The following is a 24744-nucleotide window of genomic DNA, read 5'->3' on the forward strand; positions in this document are numbered from 1 at the left end:
GGGCTTGGTCGGCGTATGTTTTTCTGGAATTCACCCACAAATAGGAACAAGTGTCTCCTTCACCCAGGCACTATGCCAAGAGCTGGGGGGATACAGCAGTGACCAAGACAGACAAGGTAGGGAATGGACACTGAACAAGGAAATGAAAAGCAAGAGTCTTCTGGTGGCAAGTTCTGTGAAGAAAACACAGCAGGACAAATGAGGTGGAGAGAAAGTCCTAGTTAGTGGGGTGCTGCAGATTAAGTGGTCACTGAAGACCTTGAAGTTCTAGGGAAGGAAGAACAGCCCGATGGGGGTCCTCGCAGGGCACAAGCTCCAAGGACCTGAGGTGAGAAAGGGCAGATGGTGGTGAGAAGCTGAGCGTGAAGAGGGTTGAAGGGAGGTCTGTGATGATATGAAAGCCAGTTCCAGTGGAACCCCAGACACCAGGACAGAGAGTGCGAATTTGACCCTGAGCCCCACAAGAATTACTCTGAAGGCTTTCGGCTAGAGGGAGCTGCCTGGAATCCCAAGGTCCAAATCAGCTTCTTCTAAGGCCCCCCGGAAGAGTCTGTGGGGGAGGGGCAGAGAGGGAAGGTGCTGGGCTGTTCATTGAATGAATGAATACACCCTTGGAAGGATGGGCAGACGCACGTCCAGGAGCAACCACCATGCCACCGGCGTCTCAGACCGGCTGGGGCTGCCAGTGGCACCGGTTGTAGGCCAGCGAGGAGGCGCTGTGACCTTGGGCACATCTCCGCCCCAACTCACACAGCCGGAACCCTACGTCTCAGGGGCGGGGTGGACGTGCAAGGAGGGACAGGGCGCTCGCGCGACAGACCGACAGACGGCGGGTCCTACAGCTTGCTCCTGCGCGACCCCTGCGCGACCCCTGCCCAAGCCCGAACTCTCGCCGTCTGCGGTGTTTACATTCCACCCGCGCCGGCCACGCGGCCTTCTGGCTCCCGGGCGCCGCTCGACTCCGCCCACAGAGCCCCTCGGCCCGCCCCTCCGCGGCGCTCGCGCCAGACCTCCCCCGCGTTCTGCCAGCCCGGCGCGGCCCCGCCCTCCACCGCGCGCGCCAGCCGGCCTCCCGCGTCCGGCTCCGCGCGGCGCCGCAGCTCGCGCCGCGCAGGCCCCGCCACGGCCCCAGCCCCGCCCCTCCAGCGCGCAGGCCCTGTCACTTAGCCCCGCCCCCGATAAGGCTCCGCCCCGCGAAGGCTCCGCCCCCCAGGCGGTCCCGAGCGCCTGGGCTGGCTTGCGCGGCGGCCGGGGCGGTCCTGAAAGCTGTAGTTGGGCGGGCCCCGGCCCAAGGGCTGCCGCTGAGGGGCTCGGAGCCGGTCGGGGCGGGGCGGAGGGTGGCGGGAGGGTGCGAGGGCGGGCCGGGGGCCGGTTCCGCGCGCAGGGATTTTTAAATGTCCCGCTCTTAGCCGGGCGCAGGAGCAGCCGGCTCGGCCGCCAGCGCGGTGTAGGGGGCAGGCGCGGATCCCGCCACCGCCGCGCGCTCTGCCCGCCGCTGCCTCCCGCCTCCCGGCTTCCCGCTCGCCTCGGCCTCCTGCCTCCGACCTCGGCTCGTGCCGCCTGCCTGCCGCGGAGACGGCTTCGGGTAAGGGCCCTGTCGCGAGCTGCGGGACGGCGCGGCAGCGAGGACTCCCACAGCTCCCGGGTAGGGCCAGGCCGGGCCGGGGTGGGGGTGGGGCGAGGCCGGGTCACCGGGTCCCTGAGGCGTCAGCGCGGGGTGCCCCGGTAGGGTGGCTCAGAGACGGACTAGGAGGAGGTGTTGAGGGGGAGACTGAGGCAGCCCGGGCCGCAAGGGAGGCGGTGGGCCGGCGGGGATTTGGGGGGCCGCCTGGGTACCCCCCAACACCGGGTTCGGACCCGGCATCGCAGACTGTTGGCGGCGCCGCGGGTGACAGGCCACCGGGGCCCATCGGCCATTTTCCTGACCGGCCCGGGAGGCTCCCGCCGCCGCCGCCCGCGCGGGAGGGGGAGGGGTGCCCGGGGTGGGCTGGCCGGCCCTGGCCCCCTACCGCCGGTCGTCTTCACCCCACTGCCCGTTTTGTACCCTCAAGGCCTGAGACCTGATCCCACGCCCCAAGCCATGCCGAGGGAGAGGAGGGAGAGGTGAGTGGCCCTGTCGCTGTGGGGACAGGAAGGGTGTTCAGTCGTGGGGGAGGGGTGAACCCAGATTTGGGGAGAACTCACCCTGACCTCTGTGCCACCCTGACTTTGCAGGGATGCAAAGGAACGGGACACCATGAAGGAGGAAAGTGGCACTGATGTCTCTGTTCGTTCCAGGAAAAGGAAGGCAAATGTGGCTGTTGTGAGTACAAAGGAGACAGGTGGGGGAGGAGGATCCCCCCCCCCCAAAATCTTACCTGAGAACCAGACTGGGCTCTGCCACATGTTTATTGTAGGGGGTTAATGGGAGTGCATTTGGGAGAAGTGGTGCCCACAACCTAACCAACTTTTTCTTTCTTCTCTCTCTCTGTTTTTGTCTTTGAACTGTTTGGTGTGTTTCCCTGGGGGTGGGTTTGCTTTATTTTAGTTTTTGCAGGATCCAGATGAAGAAATTGCAAAAATGGACAGGACCGTGAGAAGTCAGTGCGGCAGTCAGGTAGGTACACTTGCTGATTGGGCCTAGGTGGAGGGCCTCCTGCTCTTTGTGGGTTAGATTGAATCTTAAGCCCCCTTGCCTCCTGCTGAAGGCTTGTTCTGTACCTATGACCACAGTACATATGGCTGAGCTCTGTACCCATTAGTGGCACTGACCTCCGCCAGCCATGGGATTCCAGAAAGGTCTTGGGTTCCTTACCAGCACCTTTGAGACATCTTTGATGTCTGAAAACACCAGAATGGACATCAAATAACTCAGTTCTCTCCTTTTGCCCTTGAGGAAACCCAGACTCAGAGGAAGAAAGTAACCCAGAGTCCTGTGCAATCCAGGGGCGGAGTCCATCCTAGAACCCTGTTTCTGGGCTGTTGAACTGGGGGGTAGGGCTCCTAACACAGAGATCTCTGGGTAACTGTGATGATGAGGGTTTGTGTGTGTTTGTAAGCAACCACGAATTCTCCCTCTCTATTCTTCTATTTTTCCATCATGTCATGGTGCTTAAGGACCTCCCACTCCCTTTAGGTCACCCCCTTTAGAATCCTGCTCTGGGGGTTCTGAGCCCATCCAGCAGTTAACCTACAGTGACTTCTGCTGGCTGGGGCTTGACCTGGCCTCAGCCAAAGTATTAGTGGAATATTCTTTGTGACGATACATGTGTCTCAACCCAGTTTTTTAACCGACTAGTCTATTTCTCTTGTCGCTGTGGAATGGAGTTACTGCCAAATTTCCCGCATGCTCATGATATCATTACAATATCAGAAGTTCTAACAGAGAAAGCTTGTGTTATCTCTGTACTTCCAGAAATGGCTGGAGACGGTAGTTACGGCTCTAATAGGGGAAGCAGCCTATCTCCAAACTAGTGGGTCAGGCCTTCTGACCCTATCACAGAGAAAAGCTGAGCAGGAAGAGAATTTGAGCTGAGGGCAATGGTCCCAACTAGGTTAACGATGGGCGGCACATCACTTTGTTGGGCAGTGAGCAACAGCCATAGTAGTTGGTTCTGGAAGAGTGAGGGGCTTTAAGGCAGTGGGTTTGCAGTAACAGTTGTCATTGTACATAGATCTTAGTAAATAGCATTTCTGGGGAGGTCCACTGAATATTGAACAAGGGGTTGATGATTTCCTTCTCGTTAGATGAAGAAATATTTCACTTAAGGGAAGGATATAAGACAACGCTTTCTTTCCTTTTCCTCTTCTTTAAAAAAATAAAGAACAAACTTTAAGCAGGGTGATTTGTGTGGGACATGATGAAAATGGATCTCTGCTTTGTGAAACTCAAGATTATTTTGCCAACTGTTTCTGAATTGAAATTTCCAAGTGAAAATGAAACAAAGGCATCCATATTGACTTCTTAGAATTGCAGAGTAGTTTCTGTTCTCCAGGAGGATCCGCGCAGTGCTCAGGTGCCTAAAATGGGGCTGTGGTCCTATCCCTAAACTGTGGACAGTTAGTTGATCACTCTGGTATAGGAATAGCCGTATCATTTCCCACTAATTAGAAGGAAATTTCATGGTTGTTCCGAGATTAACAACAACAGGTTTCTGCACATTTCGTAGAGCAGATAGCTTGAAAATTGTCCCATCTACTTATGGGGGTAGTTGTTATCTTGTTATTTCTCTGTGTAGATTCATAAACCTAGATTTTTGGGGTAACACAACCTTCTTGCCTATTAATTACACAGAAATTTCTCAGGAGTTATAATTCAACCCAGTACAACACCCTTGAGCTACCTGTGGGCTTTATCCTAAATCCTTATAACTGCTTCATCAGGACCACAGAGAACCTTGAATTCTTTCTTTAGGCCTTTCTTACCAACAAGACTACCCTTTTATCTAAAATCCATTCAACATAATTTGTTCTTTTGTTTAACTTTTTGTATGAGACCCACCTTTTTTACTGAAGTGAATCCTGGCCTTTTTTTGTTGTTACTTCTTAGCCCCTGATTTTGCATAGGTCATCCTATTAATTAAAAATGACATAAAGAGTTGGGGTGGTTAGAAATAGTCAAAATTGGTATCTTACTCTTACCCTTTTCCTTCTTAAAGTCAGATGGATTTGGGCTTCTTTAAAACCCAGTATCTGCTCAAGAGAAAGGACAGAGACTTCAAGGACCCCCCTTGAAGGGACCCCCCTGGGTCCTAAAACTTTCTGAACCACATTTTCTGCTTGTGGGTCATCCAGTTTGTCTGTGAACTCCGAGTTGGAAACTGCTGCCATTTTCTCCTCAAAACTGCTTTCAGCTCTTTCAGCCATCTGGCTGCGGAGGGTGGCACCCAGCTCCTGCCTTCACAGCTAGAATTCATTCTTGAATGAAGAACAACTTGAAGCAGTTATGTGACCCTTTCTGCGTCAAGGAAATGCTACCAGCACATGATACTAGAGCTGGAAGGGGAGGTTGCCCTTCTGGAACAGCTGTTGGCAGGAGTTGTCATGGTTAATTTGCATGCCCAATTCTTCGCACCCTGGGTGGAGAAGAACATTATCCTGCTTTGCTCTTCTCAGCATACTGAAAGTGCTCTGGCTGCCTCTGAAAGTGACCAGTGTGTCATGAGAGCCTTGCTCTACCCTATTCTCCAGACAGCACCTGGAGCCCATGTCCCCATGCTCATTTCTAGTTGCCCCATTGTTCCTTTTCTTCTCTAGGCAACTTTAATGAGCTGTCTGCTTTTAAAAAAAAAAAAAAAAAATGCTAAGAGTCTCAGACTTCCACAGGGTTTCCATACTGGCAGGATTTATCTGCCACATTGTCACCAGAATCACTCATCTAATTCAAAAAAATCCATCATAGGCTTCTTTTCTGAGTAGGATGATAAACAGAGTAGCTTTAAAAAGACGCTTTTCTAAAAGGCAAAATGACCTTAGTATTCTCCAAATATTGAAAATTGAATAAAATTAACTACCTGGAATTTTTCAAGGAAAAGCATATTTGGGTTTTTAACGATGGTTTATTCACTTATCAGTTATTTGAATCCTTCTGTGCAAGACTTTGGGGAAAGGATTCAAAGGTCTTCAGGGGTATCTGGCTTCTATCTCCACAGACTTCTTGGTATAGCCTGTGACCATTCCTGGATTTGGTTTTAACTAGGCAGATATTCTTTTTGTTTTGTTTTGAGTTAAGGAAAACAAAAGGTCCCAATTATGTAATATGTTAGGCTAGTCTTAGAACCAAAAGATGTCACATTTGATGGGTTTTTAAGATGGGGAGACTTTTTAAATATAGATGGTAATCAGTTTACATTTTGATCTTTTAGGTCTGTGAATGTGGAGTGCTTATGTAAATACTTTTACTGGAAATCCTTTCACTTTTTAAGAAATTTTAGTAGATTAGTTGTACTTGTTAAAAAAAACAAGTCTTCAATTGTGACCAAGCAATCCCACAGCATACCTTAGAAGTTATGCCTAGTATCTCACTGAGCTGCAGATGGATTTGTATTGGTGGTGGTAGTGTCATTTTTTGTAATATAAGAGCTGTTTGCATTTTGTCTTGACCCCTCTTGGGTTCATCTTACTGCTCCGGTACAAACACGAGGGTGACAACGTGGAGGACAAAATGCTACTGACCTTCTAGTTGTCTTAGATGTTTACTGCATAGACTCCTAAGCCAATGACAAGTGAAATGAAAGTTTGGAGGCATTACTGTGGCTTTTACTTCATGTTCAATCGTCATCTGAATTTAGTACAGAACATGTATTTAGGCCTGGGGATTGCTCTCAGTATGAAGACATTTTCTGTTTTACTGGCTGTTCTACAAATCAGTGGGTGTAAAAATAGCTGGTTCATATCAAATATTTAGAAATGTCTTTTTTCTTTTACAGCCATGGAACGATAATTCTGTGTGTGAAAACCCCTGCTCCTTCATTCCCACACCTGACAAGGAAGAGGGTGAGCCAGCATCCCCAAGTTCCACGTGTGGACTGCAGAGTTTCATGCCCTCCAGAGCCTCACCACTGCCTATATTGAAGTGAGTCACATACCATGTGCCTTCCAGATCTTTTACTCCTTGTGCACAATCTCACCAAGTTAGTGTGGACGCATACTGACACCTACCTTTCGTCTTTCACTTCTTTTGTATTTTGTAGCTGGGCAAATAGAGACGAGGTGTGGAAAATTATGCTAAACAAGGAGAAGACATACTTAAGGGATAAGCACTTTATGCAGCGGCACCCTCTCTTGCAGCCTAAGATGCGAGCAATTCTTCTGGATTGGTTAATGGAGGTGAGCTTGAGTCTTCCTGCTGACTGGAAGCATTGACCACTTCTAGAATCTTCTATGCTATTATGATCCTTCCTGTGTTTGATCCCCTTGACACATTCTGTGTCTCTGAAGCTGTGGTATGTATTTTGCCATTTTGCTTGCATGCTTCCTTAGAAGAATTTCTGAAGTCTCTTTACCATGAAGATATTTTTAAGTTGGCCTCTAGTTTTTTTCTCCAAAGTTCAAATAATTACCAAAGTTCTATTTTCCACTTAACTATAAATATTGATATTTGGTCTTTGTTAATTAAATTGCTTTTTAAATTATCCAGTGGAATGCAGATAACAGCTATTCGATAGCCACTATCATAAATTTTAAAAATATATGAGCAGGCTTATCTTTAACAGCTAGAAAGCTTGCATTGTTCCTTTTTAACACCTTGGAATCCATTTCTCCTTCCCCACAGAATATCATCCTAACAGAATATATTGTTCAAATCTTTTATTGGTCGCACTGTCAGACTTCTCTGCAACAATTGATCAAAAGAACAAGTATTACAAATTGTGATGGGTAATTGTTAAACATAAAAAATGATACTGTGTGGGCCTGCACCTCCCTCTGAGAGGCAGTGTGGGTAACTCAGTGGTGCCTCGATGAAGGGGTGCTTCCTGGACACCTGGAAGCCTTGGGTGATGAGAAATGGGCTCACTTTGTAATGTTGAAGATATCATATTTATGAAGAAGGACATGGGGAAGCTAAGTGTCTATTCCCTAAAAACAAACTCTGCTGTGTACTCTTTGGAAAGCCTATATTCGAGGGGTATGCGGCCCCCTCTTACGCTCAGCCTAGAATCTGATCCCTTGCTGCCGCCTCACCACATATCCTTCTTGGTCAGGCAAGTCACTGAACTTAGAATCTTGGTTTTCTCATCTGTCACATTTTCTACCAGTACTTTCCTTTCAGAGTTTATAGGGATTAGAAATCGTAGGCAAGAAAAGAGTTGTTTTTAACATCCTTGATTTGCTTTTCTTTATTGGTCTCTGAAAACGTTTGCATTTTCTGTACTGAGTTCTTGGCCTTGCCGTTGCCCACTGCAGTCCCACTAATGTCACATAGCCCTTCTGGGCCCTTGGAGACATTCTAGAATCTTCTAGAATGAAGATTCTTAAATCTTCTAGAAGACATGCCTCGAAACATTAGATGTAGTATACTTTACTGTCAGGCTTCACCTCATAAGATGTTGTGATGGAGAACTTCTATTTTGTATAATGCAGGTGATGCTAAATACGTTAGGGAAGGTTTCTCTCTGAAAGTAAATCAAAAAAGTCATATAATACCATTGAAAGGATAGAAAAGAATGGTAACCTTTTTGTCTTCAGTGGAATGAGACTGTAGGCTTGTCTGCAGTGATGCTGTTTCTCAGCCCTGAGCCCAGCCAGAAAGTCTGCGTGCATATGGGAAAGGCAGTGCTCAGGCCATGTGCCTAATTGTGAGCTGGGTGACAGGTTGGAGAGTTTGTTCCTGAGAGGACAGAAGCTCTAGTTTCACTTCTGATCAGATCATAATAGTATTACTTTATAAAAACAGACTTCAAATATGCCTCAACCTGGACTTTAGAAATACTCTTCAGTGATTGATGGAATATTCTCTCAATGTTCTGTTGTTTCTCCCGTGCTTTTTCTACTTTTTAACCCCATAAATTGCACTCACACATGAGAAGGCCTGTGTAGGAATGGCAGGTCTATATGCATAATCAGACATTATAGATTGTGGTGATGAGTGGAGGTCTACTATTTCCGTGGTCCTTTCCTCTTCAGCTCGCCCATGTGCACCATTTTACCCAATCTCTCAGCAATCCTGTGAGGATCCTAATTTTAGAGTTAGAGATTATCATTCACGGTTTTTCCATGAAAACGCTGCTTTACCAGCCTATGCACGTTTGCTCTTACTATTACACTTAAGAACACTTAAATCTTTCTGAGTCCCAGCTTTGTACTGTCCTTGTACTTAGGGACAAGCCAGGTAACAGTCCTTTCAGAAAAACAAAGTTCTCTCTCTTGATTTGGTTGTATTGTCCTTCACCAAAACTCATGACAAGTTTTTTTGTCTTTCTTTTTTCCTCAAGTAACTATTCTAAAATGTAATAAATATTTTTTTCAGGTGTGCGAAGTCTATAAACTTCACAGGGAGACATTTTACTTGGCCCAGGATTTCTTTGATCGGTATATGGCAACACAACAAAATATTGTAAAAACACTTTTACAGCTTATTGGGATTTCATCTTTATTTATTGCTGCCAAACTTGAGGTAAATTATTTTCAAATATTTGTTATGTAACACATACTGTTTCTTGAGATCCCCCGAGATTACTGGAAGAGGCCAACTGTTTGTCTACATTTTTCTAATTTGAGGTCATCTAAAGTGAAGATACATGCAGAAAGGGCTAGAAATTAACCAAGAAGTGAGGGAAGTAGTGAGTATGTAAAATGCTTAGGGGAATGTAGTTACTTGAAGCCAAAAAATTGAACTTTTTGACCAGTGGAGTAGCTCCTGTATTTAATCCATGATGTTCCCTCTCTCTTTCTATGCTTGTATACTAAAAACAGTGAATGTGGATGTACACTGTAAACTGAAACTATTAGAGAAATTTGCTAGTCATTTCTCCCTTTTATTTCCTTCTAGGAAATCTACCCTCCAAAGCTGCACCAGTTTGCTTACGTTACAGATGGGGCTTGTTCAGGAGAGGAAATTCTTAGCATGGAATTAATCATTATGAAGGTAGGTTACAAGTTGATTTTTCAGTCCTTTTCTTTAAATGCATACATAATATCTTTTCTACATTCAGTGGAAGTGCCTCTGACTAGGTGTTCTCCAGCTGGACACATTGTGGCATGGAGTGTGGCTGGATTTTGAACTCCTTTAGAGGCCCAAAGGGAGCAGAAATGTCTATTTTTCTGCCCCCCTCAACCATTGATCTGACCTTTCTCTCTGTTTTCCCCTAGGCCCTTAAGTGGCACTTAAGTCCCCTGACCATTGTGTCCTGGCTGAATGTGTATATGCAGGTTGCGTATCTAAATGACTTATATGAAGTGCTCCTGCCTCAGTATCCCCAGCACATCTTCATACAGATTGCAGAGGTGAGTGGCTCTGTTACCTCTGGGGGTTCCTACCCCACCAGGAGACGGAGGAACTCAGGATAGGGGCTGGCTGCCTGCTTCAGTGTTCTTTTCTGCTCCGCAGCTTTTAGATCTTTGTGTCCTGGATGTTGGCTGCTTAGAATTTCCCTACGGCGTACTTGCTGCTTCTGCCTTGTATCATTTCTCCTCATCGGAATTGATGCAAAAGGTTTCAGGTATGTTGGCTTTCCAGTTCACTCACAAAAAGTATTGAACTTACAAATCGACAGAGCCTAACATTTACTTTGGTTGCAGGGTATCAGTGGTGTGATATAGAGAAGTGTGTCAAGTGGATGGTTCCATTTGCCATGGTTATAAGGGAGACAGGAAGTTCCAAGCTTAAGCACTTCAGGGGAGTTCCTGCTGAAGATGCGCACAACATCCAGACCCATATAAACAGCTTGGATTTGCTGGTGAGTCGTGTTCTTTGTTCCCCAGATAAACTCCTGAAACCACCTGAGCAGCTTCTCCACTCCTCTTTGGGCAGCCTCCAGCTATCCTCGAAAGCCTCCAATTCCTCTAATTCCTTTGAGAAAGAAAAACTGTGTTTAATAGATGTGATGTCTAGATAGCACCGCAGACCAGCGACTTCAGATTGTTCTTTGCTGTTCTGTTGCCCTCCCCTCCGCAGAGAGGAGCACACAGGACACGAAGCCTAAAGGATGCATTCTTCCATTTTTACCATTTCTCGCTTTTATTTTTACCAGGACAAAGCCCAAGCAAAGAAAGCCATATTGTCTGAACAAAATAGGATTTCTCCCCTCCCCACTGGGGTCCTCACCCCCCCACAGAGCAGTAAGAAGCAGAGCAGTGAGCAGGGGACCGCGTGAGCACACCAGCCTCCTCCACCCAAGACAGTCGTGCGGAAGCGCCCGCCCCAGGTTCTTGGCTGCGCACCGGGGCGGAGGCGTGCGTTAGCTTTTACAGATATTTAAATGGAAGAGCATGTCTCTTCTGCAACCGAAGTGTTTCTGTGGATGGCATTGGACAGGGACAAGTGTTTTTTATTGAATGCTTAGAGTTTTTGAAATAAGTGGGTCAAGTACACCAGCCACCTCCAGAACACCAATGAGTGCTCCAGATGCTGCTAAGGAGGGTGATACTTGACTTGATTGACTGTTCACGCACGGAACAAAGGCTTGAAGTCGCGGAGTGCCACGTTGCCGTGGGCTCCTCTCGGGTGTGCTGGGCTGTGTCGCGTTGAGGGGAACAGGTGGTTGTGAGCGTTGTGATGTGGAGCCCACAACCAACTGTGCTGGGGGCCTGCCCTTTTCACACTATCAGTTGACAATGTACAATGCCTTTTATGAACTGTTATTTTGTAAGTGCTGCTACGTCTATCCGTTTTTTTAATAAAGATAACACTGTCTTTGAGACAGCTGGTTTTATGAGCTCTGCGTGATCATTTGAGTTAGAAGTCTTTGAGTGTGGCTGTATCAAGTTCTCCTTTTTCGCTTCATACCTCTTAAAGCTCCCACCTTTCAAGCAAATATATTTAAAAGAAGACTTCGGAAGTGAGCATTAGGGATAGCCACAAATGCCTCGATTTGGCATTTCTCCCACATTGTCCCAGCCCTGCACAGCGGCTGCTCAGGTGGGGCTCACGGGCTGGCTGTGGCAGGACTGGAGAACTCGAGTCTGCAAGAGGATTCTTAGGGATGGTGTCTGCGCTACGACACGCCAGAGGTCATAAAGCATCCCTAGTAAGTGTTCCTCCACACCCTTTTCATCCTTACCCACATCTTAACCTGAAGAGCTTTCATTGGGAGAGCTTGGTAACAAAATGTCATAGCCTAAAACTATACTTTGAGAAAGAAAATGTATAATAAAGTGATATAGAGCTCAAGTGCACAGTCTGTTCCCTGACCGTTGATGGAGTCCCCAAGTGCCATGCTAATGGAGGAAGTCCCTGCCCATTTTAAGGCCTAACATGTAGAGGTCACCCCACATTTTGTGGAGCATTCTCATCGTGGTGGTCTTTTTTTTTTTTTTCTTTAAGATTTTAATTATTTATATGACAGAGGCACAGCAGGAGAGGGAACACAAGCAGAGGGGGTGGGACAGGGAGAAGCAGGCTTCCTGCTAAGCAGGGAGCCAGCCCAATGCAGGCCTGGATCCCAGGACCCTAGGATCATGAGCTGAGCTGACCATAGGTGCTTAACAACTGAGCCACCCAGGTGTCCCTCATCGTGGTGGTCTTGTGTGTCTCACTTCCTTGCAATGCTTTGGTGAATGGGTTCAGAAAAAGGAAGGGCAAATGAGCAAACAAACCCACTTATTTTTAACTTGGTATTTTATCTCACTTTGCAAAACCCTGTCAGAAGTGGAAAAACAGCCATTTAAAAATCTGTATCCTATTTGTATGAAGTTGGAGAGAGACCCTACTCCTTCCTGTTGTGACGCTATAGTTCTGGCACGTTTTAATACAGCATTCTGAATGAATGCATTATAAATTTACATGTGCTGGTAGTCAAATGGTACTCCGAGCTAATTGTTTCTTCATCTCAGGCAGAGATGCTCCCAGCTTAAAAAGCAGTGGATTTTTAACAGCGATCATTCATAAGTGACTTGTTGGAAAAATCCTAAGTGGTTAATTCATATTTGGCATTTTCTATGCATTTTTGGGCACCAGAAACATTACTATTTTCAAAGCTATGGATAAGTCTTAGGGCTTGACCGGTGAGTTAACACTGGTCTGAACACACCTTTGAGGCAAACACTACTTCATAGACAGTCTAGCCCACGTGCTGAAATGCGAATGCCTTATATGCAAATTCAAGAGTGCTGCATTTCTGGACCTTGGTGCTTTTTGTTTTTATCAAATAGCAGTGTTAACCACAGGCAGCTCTAATGAAGGATGTGTCCCGGGTGGATCCTAGGTGGGAAAGTGAAATTCATAGGAACCCATATTTTCTGTGACTTTGCCAGAAACACTAAGAGCCACTAGTAAGTAACATCCAAGTTTCCCAGCTCTAAGGAGCTCCTCCCTTTCTAGTAGTCGGCACCAACTTTGCTGCCTTGCTGGTTGGCTCTGCATATTCATTTGCCAAATCATTTTTGTTTTGCCATTCAGCTAAACCCAGCAGAGGCCAGGGGATGCCAAACAAGACATCGGAGGGGAAAATGCCAGCTCTGGTCCACCTTGGATGAGTAAATGCTCTGAGGCAGAGGTGGTGAGCAGGAGGACCCAGAGGAGGTCGTGACGTGGTCCCTTAGTCTGACTTCCTTGTGCTAGAGGAGAAGCTAAGAGAATAACTTATTGACCAACCATAAGGGCTGATTGGATTGTGGTAGAGCAAACCACATCCTCATGTCACGCCCTAGCTCACAGTTCACTCGCTAGACCTCCCCAGAGTTGCTCTGGTGTCTCTGTCCCCCGTGCGGAAGAAAGAAAACCATGGCCTTCAGGTAGTGGGTATGCAAGGCCTTCCAATGCCATCTTCTCCTCATGGAACTCACCTTCTTACTGCAAGGATTTCACACCAAGTGGATAAATGATGTTGAGGTTCACAGGGACTTGAAGTTCCTAAAGGCAGATAAGTAAAGCTGGTGAGCCCTTTAAGATTTGGAGCACAGAGCAAGATAGACTTCTAGCCTCTAACTCAGATGCAAAGGAGATTGGCGTTTATTCGGGCAAAATTAGGCTCTAGCTCAGAGCAGGGTTGGAAAGAGAAATCAAATCTGATAATGTCTAGTCATATTTACCCAACCGTGCATTTCCCTACCACATGTTCAACATTTTGAAATTCAAATCACATTTATACCTTGGACATTGTTAGAAGACTATTTTTATCCCTGCTGTAATCATCTAATTTGCTGATTACAGGTCTCAAATTGCCACAGAGAACTCAATTTTTGAAAGAATTGTCCTGTTTGATCAAATATGTTATTCAAGCAATGCAGTCATTTGTTCCACAAGGTTACCTGCCAGGCAGAGCGAACCAGGAGTAATAGCATTAGAAGCCTATACTTAAAATCAAGCATTAGCTAATCTGCCTGTGACAATAGAGTCTTAAATATAATTTGCTGCAGATACTTCAGTTCCCGCACTGACAGACAATTGCATTTTGTATTCAATGAGCATAGACTTTTCCCTACCTCATCCCAATTCCAAATTTAACTCCCAAAGACGCTGATGTGCTCAGTTTCACAGGCTTACCGGGTACCATTTCCCAGGAGCCTCAGACGGGAGGCCAATGCTGTCCTGTATTGAATAACGACTCCCTTTACACCCTAACCCCCCGCCTGTCTCTTAAATCATTTTTCCTGATCAATGCCAATTCCCAAACTCACGTAGCATCTGACTGCAGTCAGTTCTGGTCTGATGCTGGCTTCCTCATTGTGGTATGTAAGGTGGCCTCAGTCCTGAGCCCCTGCTGTGCACTGGGCACCACCAGTCCTAGAGATGAAAGCACACGGGATGCAATCCTAGAGCTCAGGTGAGCCTGTCTGGAGCCGGGAAGGAGCATGGGGGCATGGGAAGGGCCTGGAGCAGAGCCGGTGTGTCTGTTTGAGAGGGTGCTGCTGTGTCTGCAGCAGTAAAGAGGAGTCACAGTCATGACTCAGTAGAGGAAATAGGAGATGAGGCAATGCAGGTGACAGAGCCCACGTCATAATGGGCTTTTACACGTCAGGCTGCACATGGGCCCAGTGTCCCTGGCAGCAGGGAGCTGGTGTTTGTGAAGGGGACGGTGATGGGCTCAGACCTGCGTCTGGAGGCAGAAGTTGAAGAAACAAGCCCAGAGTTCTGCCTCTCAGTGTCCTGGGAAAAGGACCGTGTGCTTCATGCATCAGTGATTTCTAAATGGCCCTGCCTCTGTGACTACCCCACCTGTCCTTCCAGGCCACAGTGACTTCTGCACCTGCATCTCGGCCTGTCTGCTCATCCACAGGCACTTAGATCCTCAGCTCCCATAGGAGACCAGCCCCGCCTGTCCCACACCGCTGTCCCCAGAACCTCCCCTCTGAAGGGTTTCTCCACCTGCACATCTCCTCCTAGCAATGCACTTTACATCTTCTAGAGAAACTTTGCATCCTCTAGAGAAACTGCTTACACCACTTCCCGTTGTTAATACAATGGAAACTAGCAATACACAATACACATAGGAAAACCACTCAATTCCCAAGTCATCAGTGAGATCAGCTCCCACGCATCAGACAGGCAAACACGTTTAAGTGCAGAAAGCAATACAGTAACTTACATGAAGACCCATCCCCAATTTCTCGTCACATTTTTTTTAAAGGACTACAACATTAAGGATGCCACCAAAGGGCCCCCTTGTCTCCCTCCCCTGTTCCATTGTCTTTCCTCCTCAGAGGAAATAATCACCCCGGGATCAGTGTGAATGATTCCCACACATATTTTTAGACTTTTATCTTTTATATTTGGCTCCATAAGCAATAGACTTAGAAAAACACCTCTTGGGTGTTTTAAAAATCAGCAAGAGTGGCATCCATCCTTACCTATAATAATACCACTTCCTGGGGCACCTGGGTGGCTCAGTGGGTTAAGCCTCTGTCTTTGGCTCAGGTCATAATCTCAGGGTCCTGGGATCGAGCCCCCCGCATCAGCAGAGAGCAGAGAGCCTGCTTCCCCCTCCCCCTCTGCCTGCCTCTCTGTCTACTTGTGATCTCTCTCTGTCAAATAAATGAATATTTAAAAAAAAATAATAATACCACTTCCTATTCTCTTTCAAAGTTATTTTCAACATTTACCTGCGTGAACATATAGAGGGTTGGATTTATTTATTTTTAACTGTGGTCGAGTTTTCTCTTCTGTGACTGTCCCACGAGGTATAAAGTTCCTCCCAGGCCAGCCCATGAGTAGGTCAGCAATGCCGTCACCGTCACCGACGACGCTGCCATGAACATCTTGCACACGCGTGGGCCATGTGTGTGGGTTTCTCCTGGGCATGTCCCCAGACCTGAAAACCACCACGTCAAAGGGCGTGTGCTCCTGTGGCTTTACTAGGTGTGGTCAGCTAATTCTCCAAATTATGCTGATCAATCCTCCCAGCCAGGGAGCAGGAGAGAGCCTGCCTTCCCGCGGTGGCTCCAGCACTTGCGAAGGCCATCTTTTCATCCTGTGAAAATTGCTATTATTTAAGTTCCTTGGCTTTTCTCTGATTGTGGATGCAGAACATGTGTGATATGATAAATTAGACTTCTATGGACATGTACAACAGAGAAAGTAAAAATCCCCGAGGTGCCATCCTTAACAGTTTGTATGTTAAAATAGGGTTCGTGGCTCCAGAACCTTTTCTATGCAGACACGAACATATGCATGGACAAAACATTTGCTGGGTTTTATACAGAGCTGTTTCATCTAATTATATCTCTTAAGTTGCTTAAAAACGCACATACCCATACACACCCACCCCCTCCCATTTTTCTTTTTCAGTGATTGCTTGGCAATTGATTTCATTGCTTAGCACATCATTTCAGGGCCTGGCACATGATAGGCGCTTATTAAATATTCACTCCCTGGATGAGCAGGGAGATGGATTGGTTTTTAGATATGTAGTCGTTTTCATTAAATTTCTTACTCTTCCATGCCCAGAAGAATACATGCTATCTTCCACTTGGCAAAGACCACATGCAAACTAAGAAGCAAGAAGCAAGACCCGAACAGAGATGCTGCTGCTGTTCTAGTGTTTCTTCTGGGCAAAGGAGCCCCACACCATTGAATTCCAGTTCCTGGAAGGGTCACAAGAGTGGAGTGACACACAAAAGCCCGGACTCCAGTGCATCATCACACAGAGAGCAGAGAGGCAAAGCCATTCTCTGAGTCCTCCAGATGGTTCGTTGTGTCCCTCTTGCCAAGCTAACCAAGTGATTACCTTGTTGTAGAGGAGCAACGAGCAATCCGTCATCGTGTGAGATGATGACTCGGTCTGAAGCCCTCCCCCTGAACTTCGGTGTCCTCCATCCCTCCCCGACTCTGTGCAGGGTCCCTGGGGCTCTCAGGGGGAGAAGAAGAGGCTGCCCATCTGGGCTGCGGGGCTGCTGCCACCGTGGGGGGCTCTGTGTTTGGGCTGCTAAGAGGTTCTGAAACATTTGAGCCGATGTGTGAAAGGTGGGAGAGCTCACATAGGCTTGTGCCCACCCCCCAGGCTCTGACAGCCTGGCCGGCAAGGCCTATAACGTGCAGACCGTCAAAGTGCCCACGGCCCCCTGCCCCTGGCTCGGGAGTCCCTGCCTCTGATTCTCATCCACACGCTGCCGACCTCCCAGAGAAGACAAATGCTTGTGCCCCGAACTGTGAAAAGCAAGCAAAGAGTACAAAGAAAGAGAGCAGAAAGGTTCAAGGAAAGTGACAGAGAGACCAGACTATTTGAGCATGTTCACGATCAGCATTGTGGTGTCCAAAGACATCTTTACCTGTCTGCCTCCCACAGGCGTTGGAGTTTCAGATTCCTGGACTTCCGGGAGAGTCTCGGCTCCCCGCGCGATGCTGTGGGGCTTCCGGCTCATCACTGACCCATTTTGGGCTTCAGACCCCTCAAGGGACCAGTGAGTGGGAGGCCACAGCATGTTCTCTCAGTGGAAGCCCAGGCTCTCAGGGGTTAAGAGTGGGTTTCTGTTTCTCTTCAAAGGCTGGTCTTCCAGGTGGTGATGAAAGCCGGGGTTGGGGTGTTTTTAGGTTTGCAGTACACTTCAGGGAACTTCCCTGCTTCCTGTCATGCAAAGGAGGTTTCATTTCTCTTGACATCAAGGGTGGGTGGGGGACGAGGGCGACAGTGCACAGGGCAGAGGACAGGCTGGCAAGCAGGTGGGCCGGAAGCTGGCCAGGGGCAGAGGGCTGCCCCACCTCCCCCAGGTCCTCCAGGAGGCCTGATGACCCTCAGGGTGACCTCTGACACTCGGCCCATCTCAGGCATGTCAAGGCCAGACAGGGGATAAGTGTGATTCTGGGGCTGCTTCCAGAAAATGCTCCCACCCCCACCCAAAGGCTGGTGCCTGAAAGGGGCCTGGCTGTGCAGGGTGGCCCTGGACAGGGTCCCCGAGGGTGGGGGTGGGGGCAGCTGGGGTCCAGCTTTGTTCTTCCTTGAATAGAACCTGTGCTGTCAGGCTACAAAATGCTCTTTGTACTTCTGCCCTGGGAGGGAGAGCACGGAGGCACCAGAAGACACATTGCAGCAGAAAAAGATGAGTTTTCAGATCCCGGGAGTGATTTTCTGCACCGTTCATTTTAGCGACGTCCAGGGCAGTGGAAGGAGAGGGCTCGTCTGTGGACGAGATAGATGCAGGTGCCAATAAAGAATTCATGGGAGCACAAAAGGCGGGCTGGGCGGGTTTTATTAATTATATTTCTTTTATCCTCCTAACAATGGCATGTCAGTAATCTTCACTGAATGTGCCCAATTGATGCTAATGATTTCATCCTTTTGTTTCTGTGTCTAAAAAAAAAAAAAAAAAAGGTCTGTTTGCCCCAGCAAGTCAGGCCCAGAGTGAGCCTGGAGCCCAGCAGGACCCGGGAAGCTCTCCTCTGGGCCCCTCCCCCTGTCCTTTTGGTACCGGGGCAATGGCAACGGCACTGGCAGTGGCCATTTGTCCTGTCCCCAGGCCCTGCCAGCCTCCTGCTTTGCCATAATCCAGTGGACAGGTACCCTTGCTGACGTGGGTGGCTGGGTGGGTAGGAGTGTGCATGTTTGGAGCAGCATCTCAGGGCCAAGAACCCTTCTTGGTGCACCTCGAATCACATTCCTCACCCAAGGGTTCTTTTTGAAGAACAAAAAATAGAGGTTATGGATTGCTTTCTTCCCGCAATCCCCGGCTACTGGTATTGCATTTCACTATTTGGCATAAATTGGGCAAGGGTGTGTGTGCTGGAACACAGAGATGATTGAAAGGGCCCCAGAGCATTTGCCCCTGTCTGTCACCACCTCCCCCGCTCCCCCAAGCCTGGGAGGAGTGGTCTCGAATGGCATCGAAGTTTCCAAGCGGAGAAGTGCTGAACCTCACGGTCCTCTCCTTCCGGCTGCCTCCCCATCACGGGCTGCCAACATCTGGCCCCGGACAGGTCCGAGGAAAGCATCTAGCGCAGAAACAATGTTTCCTATCACAAATTAACCAGACAAATGTGCTTACCTGGCACTTAGGCTGCTGTGTGGAGATTAACTTCTCTCGCAGGAGAGGTGGGCTGGTGCACGACCTGTGAGCAGCTGGGAGCTAAAATGAGACCCCCATGCGAGGACTCTCGGCTGCAATGGCTCAGAAAGAGCTTCTAGAATGGGGTTGGGATGACCCTCCTGCCCACCCTTCCCCACCATAGCCCTGGTTTGTGAGAAGGTCCTAGAGCGGGGGCCCAAGTGGCCAGCTCCCCCTGCCGTTTGGATGGCAAAGTTCTGGTTTCCATGCAGGGGAATGATGGTGTCCTACAGCTGACGATGGGGGCCGTGGGCATAGTCGAGGGTGGGTGTGCTGCTGCAAATTCATGGAGGTTGTTTGGGAGGAACAGGCAACTCTTCACGCTGGCATTGCCCATCTCCTCCTCCACCTGGCTTCCTAACCTCCGGATGGCCTCCTGGCAGGCGACGGGGACCAGTGTGTTCAGCCAGTGCACCAGGCCCCTCCGGGCAGCCTTGGTGGCACTGAGAAAACCCATTGTCACCATGGGGGCTGATGATGCCCTGGTGGAGGGCCCCACTTACTCGCTCACCTTGAACAGGTGCTGGACCCTGGTACACTCTGCTGCTGGAAGTCTTGTTGCGGCCACCCCAGCTTGGGCAGAAAGTCTCAGCGTGACAGCCTGCAAAGTAATCCTACATTTGAATTTCATCTGCAAATCCTCATTCCTCCAGACAAGCTCAAACCTGCACAGATGGCCCCTCACACCGAAAAGTAAAAATAACAAAGCTTGTGATTCCAGGCCTCCCTTTTTCTCTGGGCAGATGTGCCGCGGCACATTTCGGGAGGCGCACAGCCTGTGGCCCGGCAACAAGCCCTCTCCTCCTGTGTATTCTCGCTCGCCCCTTCTGGAGTGATGAGGAGTAGGGGGAGCAGCCATGGCCACTCCGGGGGTGTTCCTGGATGCAATTCTGGGGTTCCTGAGCCTTTGGAGTGGTGCAAAGGGGTATGGGGCAAGGAAATTAGAGTGAAAGCCCATCCCTCACTCCACTGCCCAAGACGGGCCATACGGCCGTCCACAAGATGGTCCAAGGAAGAACTGAGGGACTAGAGCAAGGACTCGGGTAAAGTCATCAATGAAAGAGGGACAAGGGGATGTCATGCATGCCAAGGGCAGGGGGCAGAGTGAAGAGAGGAAACTCTGGGAGTTCCTGATTTTCTAAACTCCTCCAAACCACAAATAGGCACAGGGGTTTTGATGACTCATTAATTCTCTCCCCCAGTGTTTGCCCAAAGCTTCTATGGCTGGCCCTGAGGTACGGTTATGGACAAGACACACTCAGGGAGCACTGGCCAGAGAATATTCAGTCAAGACTATCTGTGGGCTGGGAGGCTACAGATTCACTGGTCAGGAAGGCCAGAGTAGGAGACTGAGAGAGATTGTAGGAGGCAGGAGCCTCCTGCCAGAGACACTCTCCAGATAACTGTAGCTCAGATCAACCTCTGATAAGCCATGTGGCCTGGAGCCCCCAAGTCTCAGCCTTCTCATCAAGAAATGAGATGGCCAGATGACATAAAGATGTTTAGCTGCAAGTGAAACACAATTCAAACAGGAGAAACAAGGAATTCACGGCTACTTTTAACTAGATAGCCCAGGGGCACACATAGCTTCAGGAATGGCTGGATCTGGGTGTTCATATGCTATCATCAGGAATCTGTCTCTCTCCCTTGCTTAGCTCTGCTTTGTTCTGTGTTGACCTCCTCCTCCAGATGGCACCTGCCATTATCTCCAGGGTAATATTCCTACCAGCAAGCACCTCCTTCCCAGAACCTCTAGCCAGAGTCTGAGGATGACACTCATTGGTCCAGCATGGGTCACATGACCATATTTTCTCTCATCACTGTGGCCAGAGGGAGGCAGTGCTCTGACTGGCCAAATGTGGGTTGTAGCCAGGCCCTGGGGCAGGGTTGGAGTCAGTCCCATCCCAACTACCTGACTCCATGGAGGAAGCAAAGGGATACTGTTCTGAGAAAGCAGCAAATACAGAAACAAACACCAGAAACCCTCTGAAACAGCAAAGATCTGAAGCTGCTGCAAAAATCCCACTTCAGGATCCTTTTTGCTGCAGGTGTGTGGCCACGGCCTGTGCCAGCCCAGCATGCAGGGAAGGTTCCAGACACTCATGTAAGGATGCCTGCCCCAACACCCTGCCTCAGGGGTGGCAGCAACACCCCACTGAGGTCTACCTTCCGCTCCCTCCCCCAATTTTCCCTCTGGCTTTTCCTAGGTCTCCCTGTTTTCCATTTCCTTCCTTAAACCAACACCTGTGATCCCCTAGTTTAGCCAGGAGGAAAAAGACAGAGATCCCGAGGGTCCTCACTAGCCAAAGCCCCAGTCCTGGGCCTCTCATGCACAAAGCCTGTTTGCTACCCAGAAAACCACTGTGGTTAGACTTTCCCTCTTCAGTAGAATAAAGGTGCCCCATCCAGCTTCACACTGCAGTTCAGGGAGGCTCAGAACGGGTGTGGCCAAACATGCTAGACCTCTGGTCTTCCCATGGGGGTGGGGCAGAGGAAGCGGCATTATCAGAGGGAGACAAGCTGAGGCTGGTCAGTAGGTAGGTGAGTAGGAAGGAGGCAACAAGGAGGGTTCAGCTGCTGGGGCACCACACAGGCCTGTGTCACTGTCTTGACCTGTCAGCGAATGCATCAGGGCAAGTCACTGTTCGAAGGTGCTTGCCAGGAGCCTTCCACGAAACAGATCTTGAGGAAAGAACAGGGGTTGGGCTTGGATTCCAGCAGCAGGAAAACACAGTTCCCAGCCAGAGTATGGGTGCGCACCACGGCGTGCATAGCACTGTCCCCAAGGTTTTATTTAGTCACTTAAGTCTCCCACCACCCCGTTTTAGAGAATAAGAAATTGAGACAGGACGGTTCAGGTTCAGCCTCTCACCCAAGGTCAAATGGAAGGAGGTAGGGGGCTGTTTCAGGTGTCTATACTGCATAAGAAGCCCGGGGTTGGTTAATCCTATTAACCAGCTTAGGTGAACCCCCAAAGCCAACCCAGGGTCCCAACCCTGAGGGAGGCCCAGTACTCCCTCAGGGACCACCGGACCTAGGGAGCCCGAGTCGCGCGTGCACTTGCCAGAGCGCTGGGTACTGCCCGTAGAGCGAGGTAGATCCGCCTTTGGGCCAGGACACGCTCTCCTCTGAATCCTGAACACTCTGTCCACCCCTCCCAGGCCTCCGCCAGTCCTGACTCCAGGCGGCAGCCCAGTGCTGATACGGCGCCTCGGGGTCGCGCGGGGCGGGCGCAGGAGGGGAAGGATGGAGAGGAAGGGGAGGAGGAAGAGGAGGAGGAAGAGGAGGAGAGAAGAGAACGGGCGGCCAGGGTAGGAGGCGGCTCCGGGAATGAGCCCACGAGTGTCTTGGACACTGCCCAATGCAAGGGTCGCTGACGACCCCCAGCTCCCTGAAGAAACAGGTGGGTCCCAGAAGAAGGGTCTTGCGGCGACGCTGGGCCAGAAACACCCCCCCCCAAGGTCCACCCCCCCCCCCACGCTTGGGCGGAAGCTACCGCCCCCATTTGGCGAACGCGGCTTCTGAGCCTCCGGTGGAGGCGGGCACCGCTGCTACCCTGCTGCACAAACGGGGGACCTTAGGCCTTCCCCGAGTGTCCCTGCCAACTCCCAACTCCTCGGGTGGGAACAGGACGTGAGGAACAAGACCTCACAAGACGCACGAAGGAGCCAGGAGGCTCAGGACCTAGGGCGCACCACTTTCTGGCCTCGTGGCTTTGGAAAAGTTTCTTAGGCGCTCCGGTGCCGCTTCTTCCATCTGTGAGATGGGACCGTGCCCACCCCATCTGGCTATTACAGGTTTGCTACGTCCTTTAGGGGGCAGGGCCTGGAGCGGCTAAGCCCGACTTCAGTGCCGCCCAGGAGCAGAATGGGGGGACCTGCACCTCAGCCTAGCTCGCGCGGCCCTTCCAGGCCGCGGCCTCCAGGACCGGCACCGGCCGCGCGCGGCAGACTGCTGGCCCCGCGGAGCCAGCCGGCAGCCCGCACCGCCCACAGCGCTCAGGCTCTGCTCCACGTGCAGCGTGTTTACCCACGTGACACCGCCCCGCCCGCCGTCCCCCGGGCCCCGCCCCTGCCTCGCCCCGCCCCGCCGCGGCCGCGGGAGCGCGGTTGGAACCTTGGTGATGACGGCGGCGGCCGCCAGGCGCTGAGGTCCCCGAGCGCGGCCTCGCGCCGTCCCGACGCCGGCCGTGAAGACTGAGCGGGCCGCCCCCTGTCCAGGCCAGTCGGGCGCGCGCGAAGCGAGGGGGCGAACCTTGGGTCAGTTCGGGCTCCGGTGCTCCGCGGGGTGCGCCCCGCGGCAGGGGCGGGGCCGGAGCAGCTGTGGGCGGGGATGGGGGCGTGGCCGTTTCCGCGCCGGCGCTCCGCGGGGCCGGGGGCGGGGCGGGCCGGGGGCGTGGCCGCTGTCGAGCGCCGCGGGGTTGAGACCACTGGACCCCAGAGCGGTGGGAGGGGAGGTGCGTGCGTCACAGTGTGCTAGCCCCGGCTCTCCAGAGGCAAGCCCAGGTAAAGCTTGGCCATTCGCGAGAGGGCGCGTTCACTCCCGGATAAACTCTGCAGTCACTCCCTTCTCGGTCCTTCTCCCCTAGGCTTCCCCAGTGCGCCCTTCCTGCTGTCTCTCCTCGGCGTCCTCAGACCCTCCGGTTCTGGTGTCGCCCAGGGCTCCTGCCTCAGCCCCCTTGGCTTCTGGGCTGGCCCTAGGATGTCTGTCCATCCCTGGTTTGAACTCCCACCGCTGTGAGCGTAATCCTGGCAGTTCTACTAGCGGCTGACCCCTATGTGCCGGGCGCTTTGTGAAATTCACTAATACCGCTTGAAGTTGTTAAGCCTAGAACCCTAAATCTTTGTCCTCTCCCAGACCATTGCCCTCGGTTCTATATACTTCTGGTCACACGTCTGGTAGACCCCTCACTGGATGTTCCACAGCCCCAAGTGGGCGAACGCGTCAGAAGTGGAACCCAAATTCCTTCCCCAAATCTGCTTCTCCCCTAAGCTCCCCTCAGTGAAGAGCATCACCATCTCTTCCAGCCCTGTTTGGGGGCAGCCAACCCCCAAATAGGGCTTCAATTTTGGATCCTCACTCAGGAATGTAATCTGTCCCAGAATCCCATCAGTTCTATCCCCACCTCTCTCTGCTACACTCGCCTGCCCGGCTTCAGCTTCAAGGATTTCTAGGGGATCCATCCTTCTGCCTCCTGTCTCGCTCTCCTCCATCCAGCCTTCCTTCTCAAGAGCAAATTTCTAATGGCTGCCTTCAAATACTAGACGAAATACTAGACGAAAATCCGAATCTTCTTAGACTTTTAAAAATCAGAAGGAGAATTGCCTAGTAAGTGAAATATGCAATCTAGATCTCCGGGTGTGAGTTCAAGCCCCTCCTTGGGTGTAGAGATTACTTAAAGTCAATCAATCAATCAAGCAAAAAAAAAAAAAAAAAGTCAGAAAGAAGACAAGGATGTTTTTCTGGCAGGGCCAGAACATGGTCCTTGATGGTACTGGGCAGTGCAGTAAAGTGAGAACACGCAGATAAAGGATGGGAAGCAAAAAAGCAGCGGTTTCTGCTGCTTCTCCTGCTTCTTATTTTGGTCTTTTAGCAAGTTCAGTGTTTATAATACAGTTTTGTTGCCTAATT

The 24744-nt window shown here is 50.2% G+C and overlaps 1 protein-coding gene and 2 long non-coding RNA genes across 9 annotated transcripts in view; 2 read left to right on the forward strand and 1 right to left on the reverse strand.

The window, feature by feature from the left end:
* Positions 1-1274: 1274 nt before the first annotated feature.
* CCNE1 (cyclin E1) lies at positions 1275-11351 on the forward strand. Of its 3 annotated transcripts, none has more exons than XM_082711093.1 (12): positions 1275-1585; positions 2052-2103; positions 2215-2302; positions 2528-2596; positions 6408-6553; positions 6672-6807; positions 8948-9094; positions 9470-9565; positions 9790-9924; positions 10028-10139; positions 10219-10376; positions 10671-11351. In XM_082711093.1, exons 2-12 carry the CDS (start codon positions 2081-2083, stop codon positions 10791-10793), a joined length of 1233 nt encoding a protein of 410 aa, XP_082567219.1. In that variant the 5' UTR covers positions 1275-1585; positions 2052-2080; the 3' UTR covers positions 10794-11351. The 3 variants fall into 3 exon arrangements, with proteins under 3 accessions (XP_082567219.1, XP_082567221.1, XP_082567220.1); XM_082711095.1 differs by having other exon boundaries at positions 1353-1645; XM_082711094.1 differs by lacking the exon at positions 1275-1585 and adding an exon at positions 1706-1725.
* LOC309853248 lies at positions 9045-23491 on the reverse strand. 5 transcript variants are annotated; one of them, XR_014305596.1, is made up of 9 exons: positions 23230-23491; positions 19617-19714; positions 19054-19134; positions 18022-18191; positions 17344-17639; positions 15679-15887; positions 14257-14362; positions 13423-13489; positions 9045-10489 (listed from the first exon to the last, which is right to left on the reverse strand). It is a non-coding gene; the product is annotated as an uncharacterized lncRNA (long non-coding RNA). The 5 variants fall into 5 exon arrangements; XR_014305593.1 differs by lacking the exon at positions 15679-15887 and having other exon boundaries at positions 23368-23491; XR_014305595.1 differs by lacking the exon at positions 15679-15887.
* LOC309853249 overlaps positions 23244-24744 on the forward strand; it is a 47425-nt gene continuing 45924 nt past the window's right edge. Inside the window, exon 1 of the long non-coding RNA XR_014305598.1 lies at positions 23244-23372. This is a non-coding gene — a long non-coding RNA (uncharacterized lncRNA). The remainder of the gene's footprint in view (positions 23373-24744) is intronic.

Source organism: Mustela nivalis (assembly GCF_964662115.1).
Source record: "Mustela nivalis genome assembly, chromosome: 18".
In the NCBI taxonomy this organism is placed as follows: domain Eukaryota; kingdom Metazoa; phylum Chordata; class Mammalia; order Carnivora; family Mustelidae; genus Mustela; species Mustela nivalis.